Here is a 13932-nt window from a genome sequence, read left to right on the forward strand (position 1 = left end):
ATCCTTCTCATATCCAGGAATGCCTGGATTTGAAAAAAATAAAATAAAATAGTGCAACAAAAGACAGAAGTTCACAAATATTTCACATTACCAGTGTAATAGCAGCTGAACCCTCTCTATTTAGTCCAAGCCTTTCCTACGAAAACCAATGAATGATCGTTCATACAAATGACAGAGAGGAAATATCTCTACCTGCTACACTATTCAGAACTTTTTCCTCTGAGATGCAAGTCAGTGACTGAACCGGTTATGAGCATCGCATTAACACTCAAAGGGTCTGATTAGGAGTTGAGGCGTTTATCGCCTCTAATGAATGATAGCATGGGATTCATTATTTATCAGGTGTGAAAAATAACACAAATCATTAGTATATGGGGAATAACATGCAGATTTTGGAGTTTAATGTACCAAATCTGCATTATAGGGTAAATAATGCACACATTTCCCCTGTTAAATTTCAGAAGGTTTAATTTAATGAAGCTTGATTTATTTAATGCATATGATCATTATCGGGTGTGTTTAATAACTTGTAACTAGTAATTAAGACCTGTGTGTAAACAAATCATAATCGGGCCAAAAGAATCAGAGCACACCCGACAGAGGTACGTAGTTTAGAAGTCAGTAATAAATTTGGGTACTTTGCGATGAAAAGCTCAAGACACTGCCACCGGTCTATAACTACTACAGTTCCATATAGGATAACCCTGTCAGTGCCTTTCTGTTCAACTCTGATCAATTATTAGAATGGCCACTCACAATGGTCTACTATTAAGATCCTATAAGGGCAATAGGGGGACTAAGAACTGCTCGTACAAGAACTAAGATGGTAAGAAACAAAGTCAATTTCAAATAGCAAAACTGTTTGCCTTGAATAGTCATAGATTCACCAAGTTTGTAACCTGCCACCTACCTAATGGATAGAGAAAAACAGAATTTTTCTAAAAGCAACCATAGGAGTTCTCTGTAATGAGGCACCTGTATGACGATGTTATCCTGATAGCTGGAAGAGAACCAGGATGGCTGGGGTGAGGACAGTGTCAAACTAGCTCTAGCAGACCTAACACTGACAGGGTAAAGATGGGCATGGTGTATAAGCGTACTTCTTACCTTGATAGTTTCTGCTGAAGGTGTGATGTCAGCAAGGAGGTGAGCCAACAGTACATCAGAATGGTGTGTTGATCCTTGCAGAACTCCACTTGATGCACCACAAACCTTTAACCACAGCTCCAGGACACAGTATGTCTTTGTTCTAACAGCACTGGGAAAAAGAATGAAAACTACTGGATATTCACAAACGTAGGTATGAATATACTACTTATAAGAAGTATATAAAGGAAGGGTCTGCTTCCTGGATAGATCACTGACAGCATATAAGAAAACGTACTGCAAAAGCTGGCATCAGGTCGGCTTTTGGAAAATGTTGCATCAATGGAGATGATTCACATGCTAACTTAGCAATTCTTTAATGTAAACCAACAAAAGCAGAGTGAGGAAAGCGTTCTGGTACAGTAATCATATCTGCTCCTGACATTGTGTAACATGATTTTAAGGTCCACAACACAATACTGCTTAACAATTTTCTTTCAGCATGTTATAAACAAATAATCTTGTTAATATCTAACAATAAGACAGGATGGTACCATGTCCAATTAGCATAATGTTAATTTGTTTTCACTAGCAAAAACATTACCTTAGCATCTCCTCACAAAAGATGCAATGTAATTTACTGTTATGCAAATGCCTCCCTTAGCTATTACCAATTTTGCTTAATTTTTATTGTGTTCTTGATTCCCTTGTTTCACTTTTTAGATGTATCTAAAGTATCCTTCATTTGGAAACCACACCTTCTACACCTACAATACCTTATCCCTTTCCACATTTTGACATTCGTTTAGAATGTATTTTTCTATCTGAGCTTCCACTCTTACTTGCTTGCTTTTAGTTGAATGTTAGGGCAAACATTTTTTTTTTTAAAACTAATGAAAACAAGCCCTTTTTTCTGGAGACCCTTTGGCTACATCTCCCCTGTAGGAACCTCTTGCAATAGGTAAACACCAAGTTAGGTCTTTATTTTGGTAAACTGATATGTCCAGAAGCTGTAAATCTTTGCAAAACCTTTGCAATGATTTTGCAGTAGGTGGGGGCTCTCACAACAGAGAAAGAATAGTAAAGACTGGGTCAAGGAATTGGGGACAACACTCTAGGAATTGTATTAGAAACTTAAGTGTATTTGTCTTGTAGGGTTGTTTGCATCAGTAAGATATTCTACTGGATTAAACTGTTAGTGATTTGAGGAGGTTATCTCAACAGGACTCTAATCAAAACTCTACCAGGGAAATTAAGTTTGCTCGAAAAGTAAAAAATCCGGGTGTGGGTGCAGAGACAAGGCCTTTAAGAGATGGCAGCTGTCTAGGCTTGCCCCACTATGCACGAACTGAATTCTGTAGCACTCAGACGCACCGGCCCCCTTTTAGGGTACCCTCCGGGCTCAAACTCTCGCCTACTGCCTGGGGATGGTCCTGCAACCCACCGACCCCACATCTTTACCGACTGGAGCAGCCTGCTATGGGACCAGTGGTGCTGCTGTACAACTCGGCTATTCCCCCTGCTTCTTGATGACGGCACAAGATCTCCTCTTGGAAGGGCTACAATGTGCTGGTGATGCAGGTACAAAACTGCCCCAGTAATCCGCCTGCCAGCCACCACTGCCACTCCATTCTACTAAAGAACCACGCCAGGGGAGTCACCCTATCCTCCCAGCAGCCATATCGTTGCCAGGAGTGGCCACTCCTGACTTTTGCACTGCCCGTTGTCCAATGAGGTGGGGGCTTCCAGGTGCTGGGGCTGCTGGAGGTTAGTCTGCCTGCGGCAAGCCACCCGCTTGCCCCCGCTCTGCCTATTTTCTGCTTTGTGGTGCCTTTCCTATGTCCTGGCAGCCATGTTGGATTAGGATGAGTGTCCTAGATCACTGTTCCACATTACCTAGTCACATCTATACTGCTTCATGGACCCTCTGACTCAGGTTAATGCTGCTGTATCCCTACGGCACGCTTACATATTCACACTGACAAGGCCCCTCCCAAGTACTGACTACGCGACTGGACCTGCTGACTACAACTTAATTTGCTGTGGTAAACCCACCACATTGTTGCCCCCCTGCACTTTAAAAGGTCTGTGCCAAAGTCGGCAATGAAAGCCCTACAACAACTTCTCTTTTTAGATGCAGTAACTGGCAAATACTTGTTACTAGTTACTAGCGTGCACTCCCCTCCACCCCTCCCCTCCCAACCCAGCCCAGCCCCCCAACCTCCTACAATGGAACCAGCTGTGCTGCACAACATCCATGAGGAGCTAAAGTCCATTTTTAATGTCTGTAATAGTCATGGTTGATTTTCTCTTTACTGAAGTCCTACTGCACACATCTGACAGAAAAACTTCCAATGATTAACGTAGGCTAAGAAGGACAAACTCCATGTATACCTCCAAGGTAGCGAAAGCGCTAGCTAAACACCGCTATTACGAATTTTGAGAAACATCTGGATGGTTACTGGGGCAACAACTTAAGCAGATGGGCGCACAACAGTTTATCCCAGCAAACAGGGCAGACGATTGGCCTCCTTTTCCATATGTGTAGCATCACAGAGTAATTCCAAGCCTATTACAAGGAGCTTTATAAGGCCCAAATGAGGGAGGATCCCTCCCAGTTGGAACACACCTTTTTGATGGTCTGACCCGGCCTCATCTCACAGAGGAAGCTGCAGGTGAACTGTAAGCAGGTGTGTCACCTGCAGAAAGTTTGTAGGCCAGAAAACAAATGCCCACCTGTAAGGTTCAAGGAGATGATGGCTTCTACAAGACAAATGCCACTCTTCTGGCTACTCTGTTGGCGAAGGTGTTTACCCACAAAAGGGACATTTCCTCCCTTCACTCCTAAGTCAATACAGCAACCAATATTTTACTTCCTACACAGAATAAAAGTCCCACAGCCCACTGGCAGTTATTGGTCCATCTAGCTGTATAATGCTTACATGAAGATCCTAGATAAGGTGCTAGCTACGCGGCTCTGGAAGTTCATACTGTTGCTGAATAATGAATCACAAGCAGGCATTGTGCCTTGGAGATCCTAAACTAACCATATGCGATTCCTCTCTCACATTATCTGCCAGGCTAACAGAAGTAGAGATAAGTGAATGATGATTTCCTTTTATGCCGAAAAGGCTTTTGCGAATGGTCCCATATTTTCCGTACCCAAGTGAAAGCTAGCTTCTGCAACCGTTTTACTCAACTAATCAAACTCTTCCACACCTTTCCATCAGCCCAGACCAACAGCAATGGCTTTCTATCGGACCCGTTCCCCATCTCTGGGGAACAAAGCGGGGATGCCCCCTTTTGCCAATCCTATTCCATCTGGCTCTCGAGTCCCTGGTGATAAAGTTATGAACAACATGTGGGTCTCCGGCATTCCTACAACGCCAGGCTAAATTAAGCTCCTGCTCCACGCCCAGGATATCCACATGCTCCTGTCAAATGTGGACACCTCTTTTCTGGCAATGATTGCCAAACTGGTGTGGCATGGTGAGCAAAAGAACAATGGATTAAACTCAGATCTGTAACTGAGGGTGAGCGTTTGAAAAGTTTCAGCACTCTGTCCATCATCCTTTTGTGCTGCTAAAGTTGCCCTAAGTGGCCAGGGTATTGCCAGACGCGGGCCTCTTGGTCACTGTGCCACTGGATTCAAGCTAGCATGACTGATAAGGGGGTGATACCACAAAATCGGTCCCAGGATGCTGGTTTCCGGTCCAGGGCGGACCTCGCCTGGCAGTTCAGGTTGGACTGTTCCCATGTGGAGCAGGGTCAAGACTGGTTTGCATATGGCTAGGCATAAACTGGGGTGGCATGGTGAGCAAAAGAACGATGGACTTAACCCAGATCTGTGACTTGGGGTGAGTGTTTGAAAAGTTTCAGCACCCCGGCCATCATCCTTTTGTGTTGCTAATGATTGCTCACTTAGCGCTGTTCTCAGGGTTCAAGTCTAACTGGGAGAAATGTGAGGCATTCCCCCCGAACTAACAAACACCCCTGGCTTTGATGGCAGACTCCCTCTGTCAATAGGTGGCTGGCACGATAGCCTACCTAGGGTTCAGAATGGAAATTATCTTTTCATTACAGCCCAAGAAAATGTTTAACTTTTACTGATCACCACAGCTATGGATTTTAGGAAATGGTCCTACCTTGACTGTCTCTTTTGGGCACTGTCAGATGACCAAAACTGTTATAACGCCTTGCTACTTGTTGGGTGTGATCCCTGTGGCTATCCAGAGAAACGGGCTACTGAAACTAAAGAAGATGTCCAAAGACTATGATTGGGACAGACAGAGACCTCTCCATGGCTTTTTTTCAACTAGAGGAGGATAGGAGGCGTCCAACTCCCAGATATGAACCTCTACTACAAAGCTCACCAGGCTGGTGCATCTAGCCTATTTCTTCTCAAGGGAGTTGAAAAGATCGGACTGGATCCAGATTGTCGCCCGACCTATTTTAAGACCTTATTCCTGGGGAGTGCACCACAAACCCACTACTGTGGATAACAATGAAGATCTGGGAGGTAACTCATAAGCACCTTCAGGTACATGCTTACTTGCATGAAAAGGTCCCCATCTGGGACAAAAAGCTAATCAAACAGGTGTTAAACCAGTCCATCAGTCCACTGGGAGATCTGGTCTAATGAAATCATTCTCAAAGTAGAACTGCTGCTTCAGAACAGGGATTTTAAATAATGTCTTTCCCTGCAGGAGAATTCCACCTAAATGCCAGACAACAATGGTGATACCTACAAATGTCTCTCTAGGTGTCTGGAGCCTTGTGGCCACTGAGACTCCCTCCTCGCTTCCATTATTCATGACTTATTGAGTCATTGGAGCTCCTCCACAGGGTTGTCCCAGGATTGTACAAAACTGCGAGGATAAACCAAGAAAAATCACTAAATAAACTTAATTACTTAACCCTCTGGTACCTTGCCACAAAAGCAGTCAGGCATAACTTGGAGGCACTGCGTAATGTATTTGTTCAGTACTTTAAAAGTGAAAAAACACAACACAAGAAAAAAACCACACCTATTTAAAAAATAGAGTACATTTTAATAAACGGACACCAAAACAACACAAATCTAATTAGTAGAACCAGAGATACACTTTTAAAGTTTTAGGTAAAAATACTTGTTAAAAGCCCAAGGGGCCAACTGTGGTTATCTGGTCACGCCAGACAAGGTCCCGAATCCAGGTAGACTGTGATTGAGCGATGGGCCAGAAAAAAGAATCACAGTAGACCTGCTGAGAATTGTACCTTATGCAAGTGATGTGGGGTGTTGCACTGCACAGCAGTGGTTCAGAGGAGCACTGCAGATCCTACATCGAGTTGTGTCACACTGTGTTAATCCCGATGAGGCACTTTGAAGGCTGCAATGCGAGGTCCGTGTCGAGTTGTGTTGAGCTGTGTTGGTTCCAATGAGGAGCTGCGAGGGCTGCGTCTGGTTTGATGGACTGGCAGAGCACCTTTAACCCCACTTCCTTTATCCCCACTTCTAAGAGTCCAGTACTGGACAGGCACCACTTTGGGGGCTGGGACTCCTAGCAGGCAGTATCCAGGTGGAGGCAGACATGGGAGCTTGTTACACTGTAGCTCAAAAATGTAGGTCATCCAACTAGCCCTTGTAGTCACTCTGGTGGTCCTGGATGCAAGGTGAATGTCTGGTCCTCCTTTTTCAGGTAGCAGGGCAACACAGCAGCTGGACAGTCCTCCTTGCAGCAGGGCAACAAAGCAGTCCTCCTTCTGAGTCTTCCACATATCCAGAAATTAATTCAAAAGTGGGTCTGAGAGTCCCCTTTTTATATCTGGAGTCCGCTTTGAAGTGGGATAAGATCCGGAGTTTACCCCTACAGATGTGCTGGAACTTCCTGCCTCCCTGGCCTGGACCCACGCTGTCTGGGAGCACAACAGACTAGTGTGAACTCCTTTGTGTGTGAGCTGAGCTAGTGTCTTTGAAGTGCAACTGTGGTAGGGGACGGCTCTGCCCCACCATAAAGTCAGTGATGCCCCACACTGCCAATACCCAGACCCTCCTTGGTGATGCTGTTTAGAAGGAATACACAAAGGTCAACTACACCGAGTCATGTGACCCAGGAACAGGCTGCAGGCACCAAATAGGTAGGACAAGAAAATGCCAACTTTCTAAAAGTGGCATTTTCAGAATTGTAACGTAAAATCCAACTTTATTATTAAAAAGGGGTTTAAACTATGATTCTTCAGACACCAAACATAACCTTCCTAGCTCATCCCAATCATAAGTTATCACTTACTAAAGCAGTCCTTAACATTTTGTGTTCTCTGGACCCCCAGTGAATCATTACTGGAAACCAGGGACCCCCTCACTGAGTCGTCATTGGAAGCTGGCGAGCCCCCAGCTTAAGCAATTTCGATTTGAACCTCAACAAAATACACAAAAATACAAAAACAGACATACACCAAAGAAATACTCAAATATTGAAATATTTTGTTTTATTCACAATCAACTATAGAAAATGTTTTCACATTTCCAATTTTGCTTCTTTATTTGTAAATATGTTTTAATGGTGATGTATCATTTGAATATTAAATTTTATAAAATAGTTGCGGACCCCAAGGGGTCCTCAGTCCCCAGGTTAAGAACCATTGACTTAGTACATATAAGATAACACAATGTTATCCTATGTGAGAGTAAGGCCTTGCAGTAGTGAAAAGCAAATTTAATAGTTTTCACTACCAGGACATGTAAACATGAACATATCCAACTTTTTAAAAAATACAATGAACCCTGTCTTATGAGCTGTTTAGGGCCTACCCTGCAAGTTATATGTATTAAAAAGAAAAGTTTAGGCTGGCACGAAGTTATTTTTGCCAGGTCGAAAACGGTGGTTTAAAACTGCGAACACAAGCTGCACGGACAGGCCTGGGACATGTTTTCAAGGGCTACTTAATTGGGTGGCAAAATATGCACTGCAGGCCCATTAGTAGTGATTCATTTACAGGCTACCCAGTGCCAGTATCACTTCATTAGGGACTTATAAGTGAACTAAATGTGCCATCTGGGAGTAAGCCAATTGTAGAATGTCTAAAGACAAGAGCACAAGCCCTTTGCACACTTTACCGCTGCTTAGCATTGATAGAGGCCTAAAGGCAAATAAGAACAGATGCAGAAAACATTAAAGTTAAGCCAAAAAGTTTGCAGATTAACCTGCAGAGAGGGCCAATGTCTAACAAAAACGTTACTCAAGGGTCACCACTCAGGTCACTTCCGAGAGAGAAATGGTGAGGCAGGCTGGCCAAAGAGTACCCAGAAAATGATTGAGACAAACGTCTAGATGTCCATGACAGAGGGCTCCAAAAAGGCAAGACTAAAAATCAGCTTTTTCAAACTCCTTCATTGGTCTCCACACAGACTACACCAAACTAACCTTGCCCCCATTTGTTTTGCGATGTACACACCCCAGGAAGACACTGTGCACCTTGTTTACTCCTGTAAGTTTCACCAGGTTTACTGTACCCTAGTTATACACACCATGAAAACTTCCAATGCTTTACATCTCCGCCTCTACCAGGAACTGATCTTCCTCACCAATATGCTGGACCTACTGGCGACAACTCAAAACACCAAACTTTGGAACAAACATCTCTTTTTCGGTGGCCACAATGGCCATTCTGAGACATTGGAATCAATGGTTACCACTGAAGCATATGGACTGGATGTGCGAGATGGCAGTTGCTGCCTCCCATAAACAAATCATCTACAGGACCAACAGGACAGCTCAGAGGACATATGGTCCCCCTTTATCCAATCTTGATATTTGTCTGTCATCACTCCTTCAACACCTCGCCCACTTTCCTGAAAGCACAGTTTTGACCCGCCATAAGGCCATCCCTATACCCTACACAACTGGGCCTTGCCTTATAGGTCTGAATGTCTTTTGTATAATAAAGTTTTTTTTTTGGCACTAATTGAATGTCCGGCTGTCATGTACCCTGCTGAGGAGTTATCACACTAGATCATTTGTTTAATGTCTTCACATGCTCCTTCTGCCCTTTTGGATCCTATGTCATTAATTGCCTACTTTCCTCTAACACCATGCTTATTGTCGACTGCAGTTTGATTTTAACTTTTACTGTTTATTTTATTCCTTGGTTGTATTTCATTTTTCAACTTAAAATGCAATAAAGATTTATTTTGAAAAAAATCATGAAGTGCTGAATGATGAATATTTTCTAAAATCCTATAAGTAAATACTGTAGCTTAAGACGTATTTTACTAACTTACACAAGTAAAAAAAGATAAATGCCATTATAACAGTGCACCTCCCCCAAAGTATAATTCAAATTTATGTAAACTCAAGGATTGAATATGCTAATAATTTATATTTAGGTCTATAAATAACTAAACTCCAAACTGCCCTAAATACGTAGGCTGCACTGGCATCCTGGAAGAGGAAATATGACCATTTATTTGTTTGCAGTCAAAAGGCACTTTCGTCTGCTTTTGGCTGGGTTTCAAAACCAATTTTCAAGCCCCACGTTTAAAACACTTCTCTGGTCCCCTTCGTAGACCGAAGATCATGCACCTCCAAAAAGGCTCACAAGCCAAGTTAAAAATACTAACAGAGCTCTGGTTGGGTATTTCAAGTGCACAGTTAAAGTGCTTGTCATGTGACACCACCTCACGGCTTTATATTGCTATCACTATAGCCTTTCTCTGAATGTTATCACAATCTGCACAACTCTATCTACAGCAGTTGGTTCTCTACATACTGAGCAATACTAATGTGATCACCCACTCACCAGTGCCACCTAAGGGTCCATTTGTTCAAACTTCCAACTCTCTTGCCACCAACAGTCTGCTATAGAGACCTCTAATCGTTCTATCAGTCTGCTCCGCAACCAACTAATCATTATTTCCTCACTCACCTGTAAGGCTTTTCCTGGCCAGGAACAGCAGAGTCATGAAACATACTCCATCCAGTCAGAACTTGTGAGAAAAGCCTGCACATGACACTCGCAAAGCGTACCAGTCGAGCTCCACACCTGCGGAACACAAAAAACAAGAAATTAAATCTAAGTCTATCATCACAAACAGGCCACCGAAACAACAAAGGTGTTTGGGAGGGATAGTGGGGCAGGGCCCTAATATAGGGACATGTATGATAAGATTTTCTTACAAAGGATCAATGAGGGGCCAGAACCTCTGCACCACTTTTTGTAGGTAGATAAGATGCTTTTCTCCCCCTTGTAGTCTGCCCCCATTATCACTCCAACCTTAAAATCAAAATCCCAATAGATTACATGCCTCCTAGTCAACATTCACAAACCACTATATTACATATCAACATTTGATCATGTTTAACACACTCACATACACAGTAACACTTTTGGGGCCAGATGTATGAATCTGGCCCAGTGCGATTCGGTAATTGCGATTTTTAAGAAATCGCAATTACCGACTCGCAAAGGGCCATGTATCACATTTGCGATTCGGTAATTGCGATTTCTTAAAAATCGCAAATGCAATTACCGAATCGCAAATTGCGATACAGGGCCCATTTGCAGCTATGGGCCTGTTGGTCCATAGCTGCAAATTATTTGCATTTTTGCAAATTGCGATTTCTGAAACAGAAATCGCAATTTGAGAAAAGCAAAGGGCCAGGGTGTGCTGGGGGCCTAAGCCCCCCTCTCCTGCACCCCCTTTTTTTTTTTTTTTTTAGACATGTAAAGGACACACATGCCAAAAGGGCATGTGTGCTTTACATTCCAAATTTAAAAATGCAGTTTTACTGCATTTTTAAATTTTGCACCAGGTTACCACCTGGTTGCTGGACATGGTATTTTGCACTTGCAAAATACCATTCTTCATAAAAAAATTGCAATTTGCGATTTTTTGCAGAATTGCTTTGCGACCTGGATTTTGCAAATCACAAACGGCCGATTTCGCTGTTTGCGAGTGCAAAATCGAATGATACATCTGGCCCTTGGTCTCTTACCAAATGGGCAACAGATCCACTCAAATAAACCAAACAGGACACAATGTTAATCACACGCATCTCAGAAGGGTGTGCCATTCTGCATTACTTACACCAGAATTCAATTACTGCAAACCCTCTTACCAGAATACCTACTTTTAAACCCTCTCTGCTTGCCTCTACACCAATCCAAACATCAGTCCCACCTAATTCAAAAACACCATGCAACCCAACACTTCATGGGACTTCATACAAAACAGTTTAGCAAATCACACAAACACTTACATAGGGGACATTTTACTCAACATATCCCCAAAGTCATTTCTACCATACACTCAAAATATTATACCTCATCTTCTCAATCCCTTCACTAATCTCTCAATATCTATAACACCCTGGAACGGATGGATCACCACTCCATTTTCCCCATCACACACAACTCATATATACACAAATGCCAAACAATGCCTTTCAAATGGACTTCTGGCTCATTTAAAAAAATCTTCATACAAAGAAACTACAACTTTCCCAGCAACTCACTTTTTTAAATCACTAAATGCGTTCCTATGCTTTATTAATAAAGCTCTTATAGCAAGCATATCAAACCCAAAACACTGGTGTGAGACAAGCTCCAAGAGAGCTCAATAAGGAAAGTCAGAGGCAAACAGGTGTCGGAGTTGTAAAAGAAAGGAGCTATTTCTTGCCCTGCAACCATTTATTTGTAACCTTTAGTGCTTTAGATGCACATGCTCTGTATACTCTTTCCATATAGTGTTGGTTATGGATGTTTGCAAGTTGTTTTTCTTCAAAGCTGTAGTTGAGTCACGAGGTCTGTTGTGACTCTACCCTAAACCTGCAGTGCACCATGACAGTGACTAACTCAGACTGTTTTCTCCTCAGCAGTAGGTACTGTGCATTTTAGGGCACAATTATAATGAAAACATCTGTGATTATCACCAGCTTCTGGGAGTAAGGTCAACATATGTGAATTTACAGCACTACATGCTACAAACAGATGATCACCAAGTAAGTAACATTTTCCATGTGTAGCAATAGACACACGTTCTGTTTAGACAGTAAAGGGTGCAAATGGTCACAAAGTAGTGTTTACTGAATAGGTTTGGTAGTGAACATGTGTGGCGTTGAACATGTAAAAGCCTTACAAATGTCTGCTAAAGGAATATTTGACATAGAAGCCATACTGCCCCCCCAATTTGCATGCAGAATGATCACTGACGTACATGTTGTGTAAGCTTGGACATAGTGTAGCATGTCCGAATACATTCCTTCTAACAATGCCTGCTGCGGCATTTAGGTTACCCATGTAAGGCCCGCCACAAGCAGTTGAGTTGTCTTACAGATGGATTTGGCCCTGTCAATGTACTATATAAGTGGCCTTTTAACATCTAATGTGAGTAATGGCCTTTCAACCATATAGTCTGGGTTTGGAAAGAAGATGAGCAATAGTAAAGACTTAACGTTAAAGGGGAAAACTACTTTGGGTAGGAATTTTGGCTTTGTCTACAAGACCACCCTATCTCTTAGAACCAGAATGAACCGCTGCTCTATAGTCAAAACCTGTAGGTCACTTTTTTTTTTTTTTTACACTTGTGAAGGCTATTAGAAAAGCTAACATCCATGGCACAAATGGTATGACACAGAGATGGAGTACCTATAATTCTGATGAAAACAGAATTAAGGTTACAAGTGGGTGCTGAAAGCGTTTTTTGGAGGGGTGACACTTGAGACCCTCCATGAAGTTCTTGATAACAGAAATCTTAAAATTAGGAGACTGCTCCCTATTTTGCATATACCTCAGATAGAGGTTGACTGTTAGAAGTGTTTGCCAAACTTGTTATTGCAAATGCAACAAGTGCTATCCTGCACCAAAACGAGATTTGCAGGGGGTGGCGGGAGCAAGGGTGAGGCTGTGTGGTTATAATTCAACAATGGACAAACCTTTTTAACAGTTGCATAAGAAGCGGGAGTGGGAGGTTTAGGCGCCTCACTCAGGATTTGCATATACACCTCAAAAAAGCTCCAGGTAACCAAGCTTTAAGATATGGTTGCCAGATAGCTAGATTCAATTTCCTGAGATCTGGAAGTCTGAGCTGACCCTGATGCTGAGTGAGATGACCGCACCTCCACTGTAGTTTCTAGTGTGGATGCACAGACATCTCCAGAAGCATTGAGTATCAAAGCTGTCAGGCCCATGTTGGTGCTAATAGGGTGATCGTTGACAGTTTCCTCATTTTGTATGGGATATGGGGAAGAAAAGGATAAGGACATATTCTTGACTAGTTCATCCATAGTGCATTGCCCAAGGACTGTGATTTGGGTTCCTGGGGGTGAAGTTTGCCATTTACCAGGCTGGGTAGCAGATTGATGGTGGGAGAGCCTTAGTGGGGAAAGTCTTTTTTGGAGGACTTTGGGATTAATCCTCATTTTGTGGACTTTTTGATGTGTCTGGTTGCAGGTCTACAATGCCATTGTCAACCCCAGTGGATATTCTGTTAGGAACTGAATGTGATGCCAAATTATCCATGCCTTTTATTCTGGGCAAGTGCAGAGAACTAGGGTGAGTGGGTGCCCTTCCCGCCATTCTGGATGCAATACAAAGCAGTCATATTATCATCCTGTTTAGGTCTGTTTTGCCTCGAACGAGGTAGCTAATACAGTAACTCAGATATTGAAGCACGTAAGTACCATGTACAGTGATGTGGTTAAGTTATGCTCCCCACTCAGTAAGTGATTCATCCATGTTAGTCACCAGCAGAATTGGAACTAGAAAAGGCCAGCACACCACCAAGAAGTTTTTGTTGTTTTACCAAGGGATGGTGTGCTGAACTCAGGACTGTACCTACATTAGGTGTTGCCAGTAACCAGCAGCTTG

At 42.8% G+C, this 13932-nt stretch overlaps 1 protein-coding gene across 2 annotated transcripts in view; it reads right to left on the reverse strand.

The window, feature by feature from the left end:
- PELP1 (proline, glutamate and leucine rich protein 1) overlaps positions 1-13932 on the reverse strand; it is a 244783-nt gene that overhangs the window by 117437 nt on the left and 113414 nt on the right. For both annotated transcript variants that reach the window (XM_069216298.1, XM_069216299.1), the window contains 2 exons: positions 9991-10107; positions 1108-1258 (listed from right to left, as the gene is read on the reverse strand). In XM_069216298.1, coding sequence (XP_069072399.1) covers positions 1108-1258; positions 9991-10107 — 268 coding nt within the window. The remainder of the gene's footprint in view (positions 1-1107; positions 1259-9990; positions 10108-13932) is intronic.

Source organism: Pleurodeles waltl, chromosome 12 (genome assembly GCF_031143425.1).
Source record: "Pleurodeles waltl isolate 20211129_DDA chromosome 12, aPleWal1.hap1.20221129, whole genome shotgun sequence".
Classification (NCBI taxonomy): Eukaryota; Metazoa; Chordata; class Amphibia; order Caudata; family Salamandridae; genus Pleurodeles; species Pleurodeles waltl.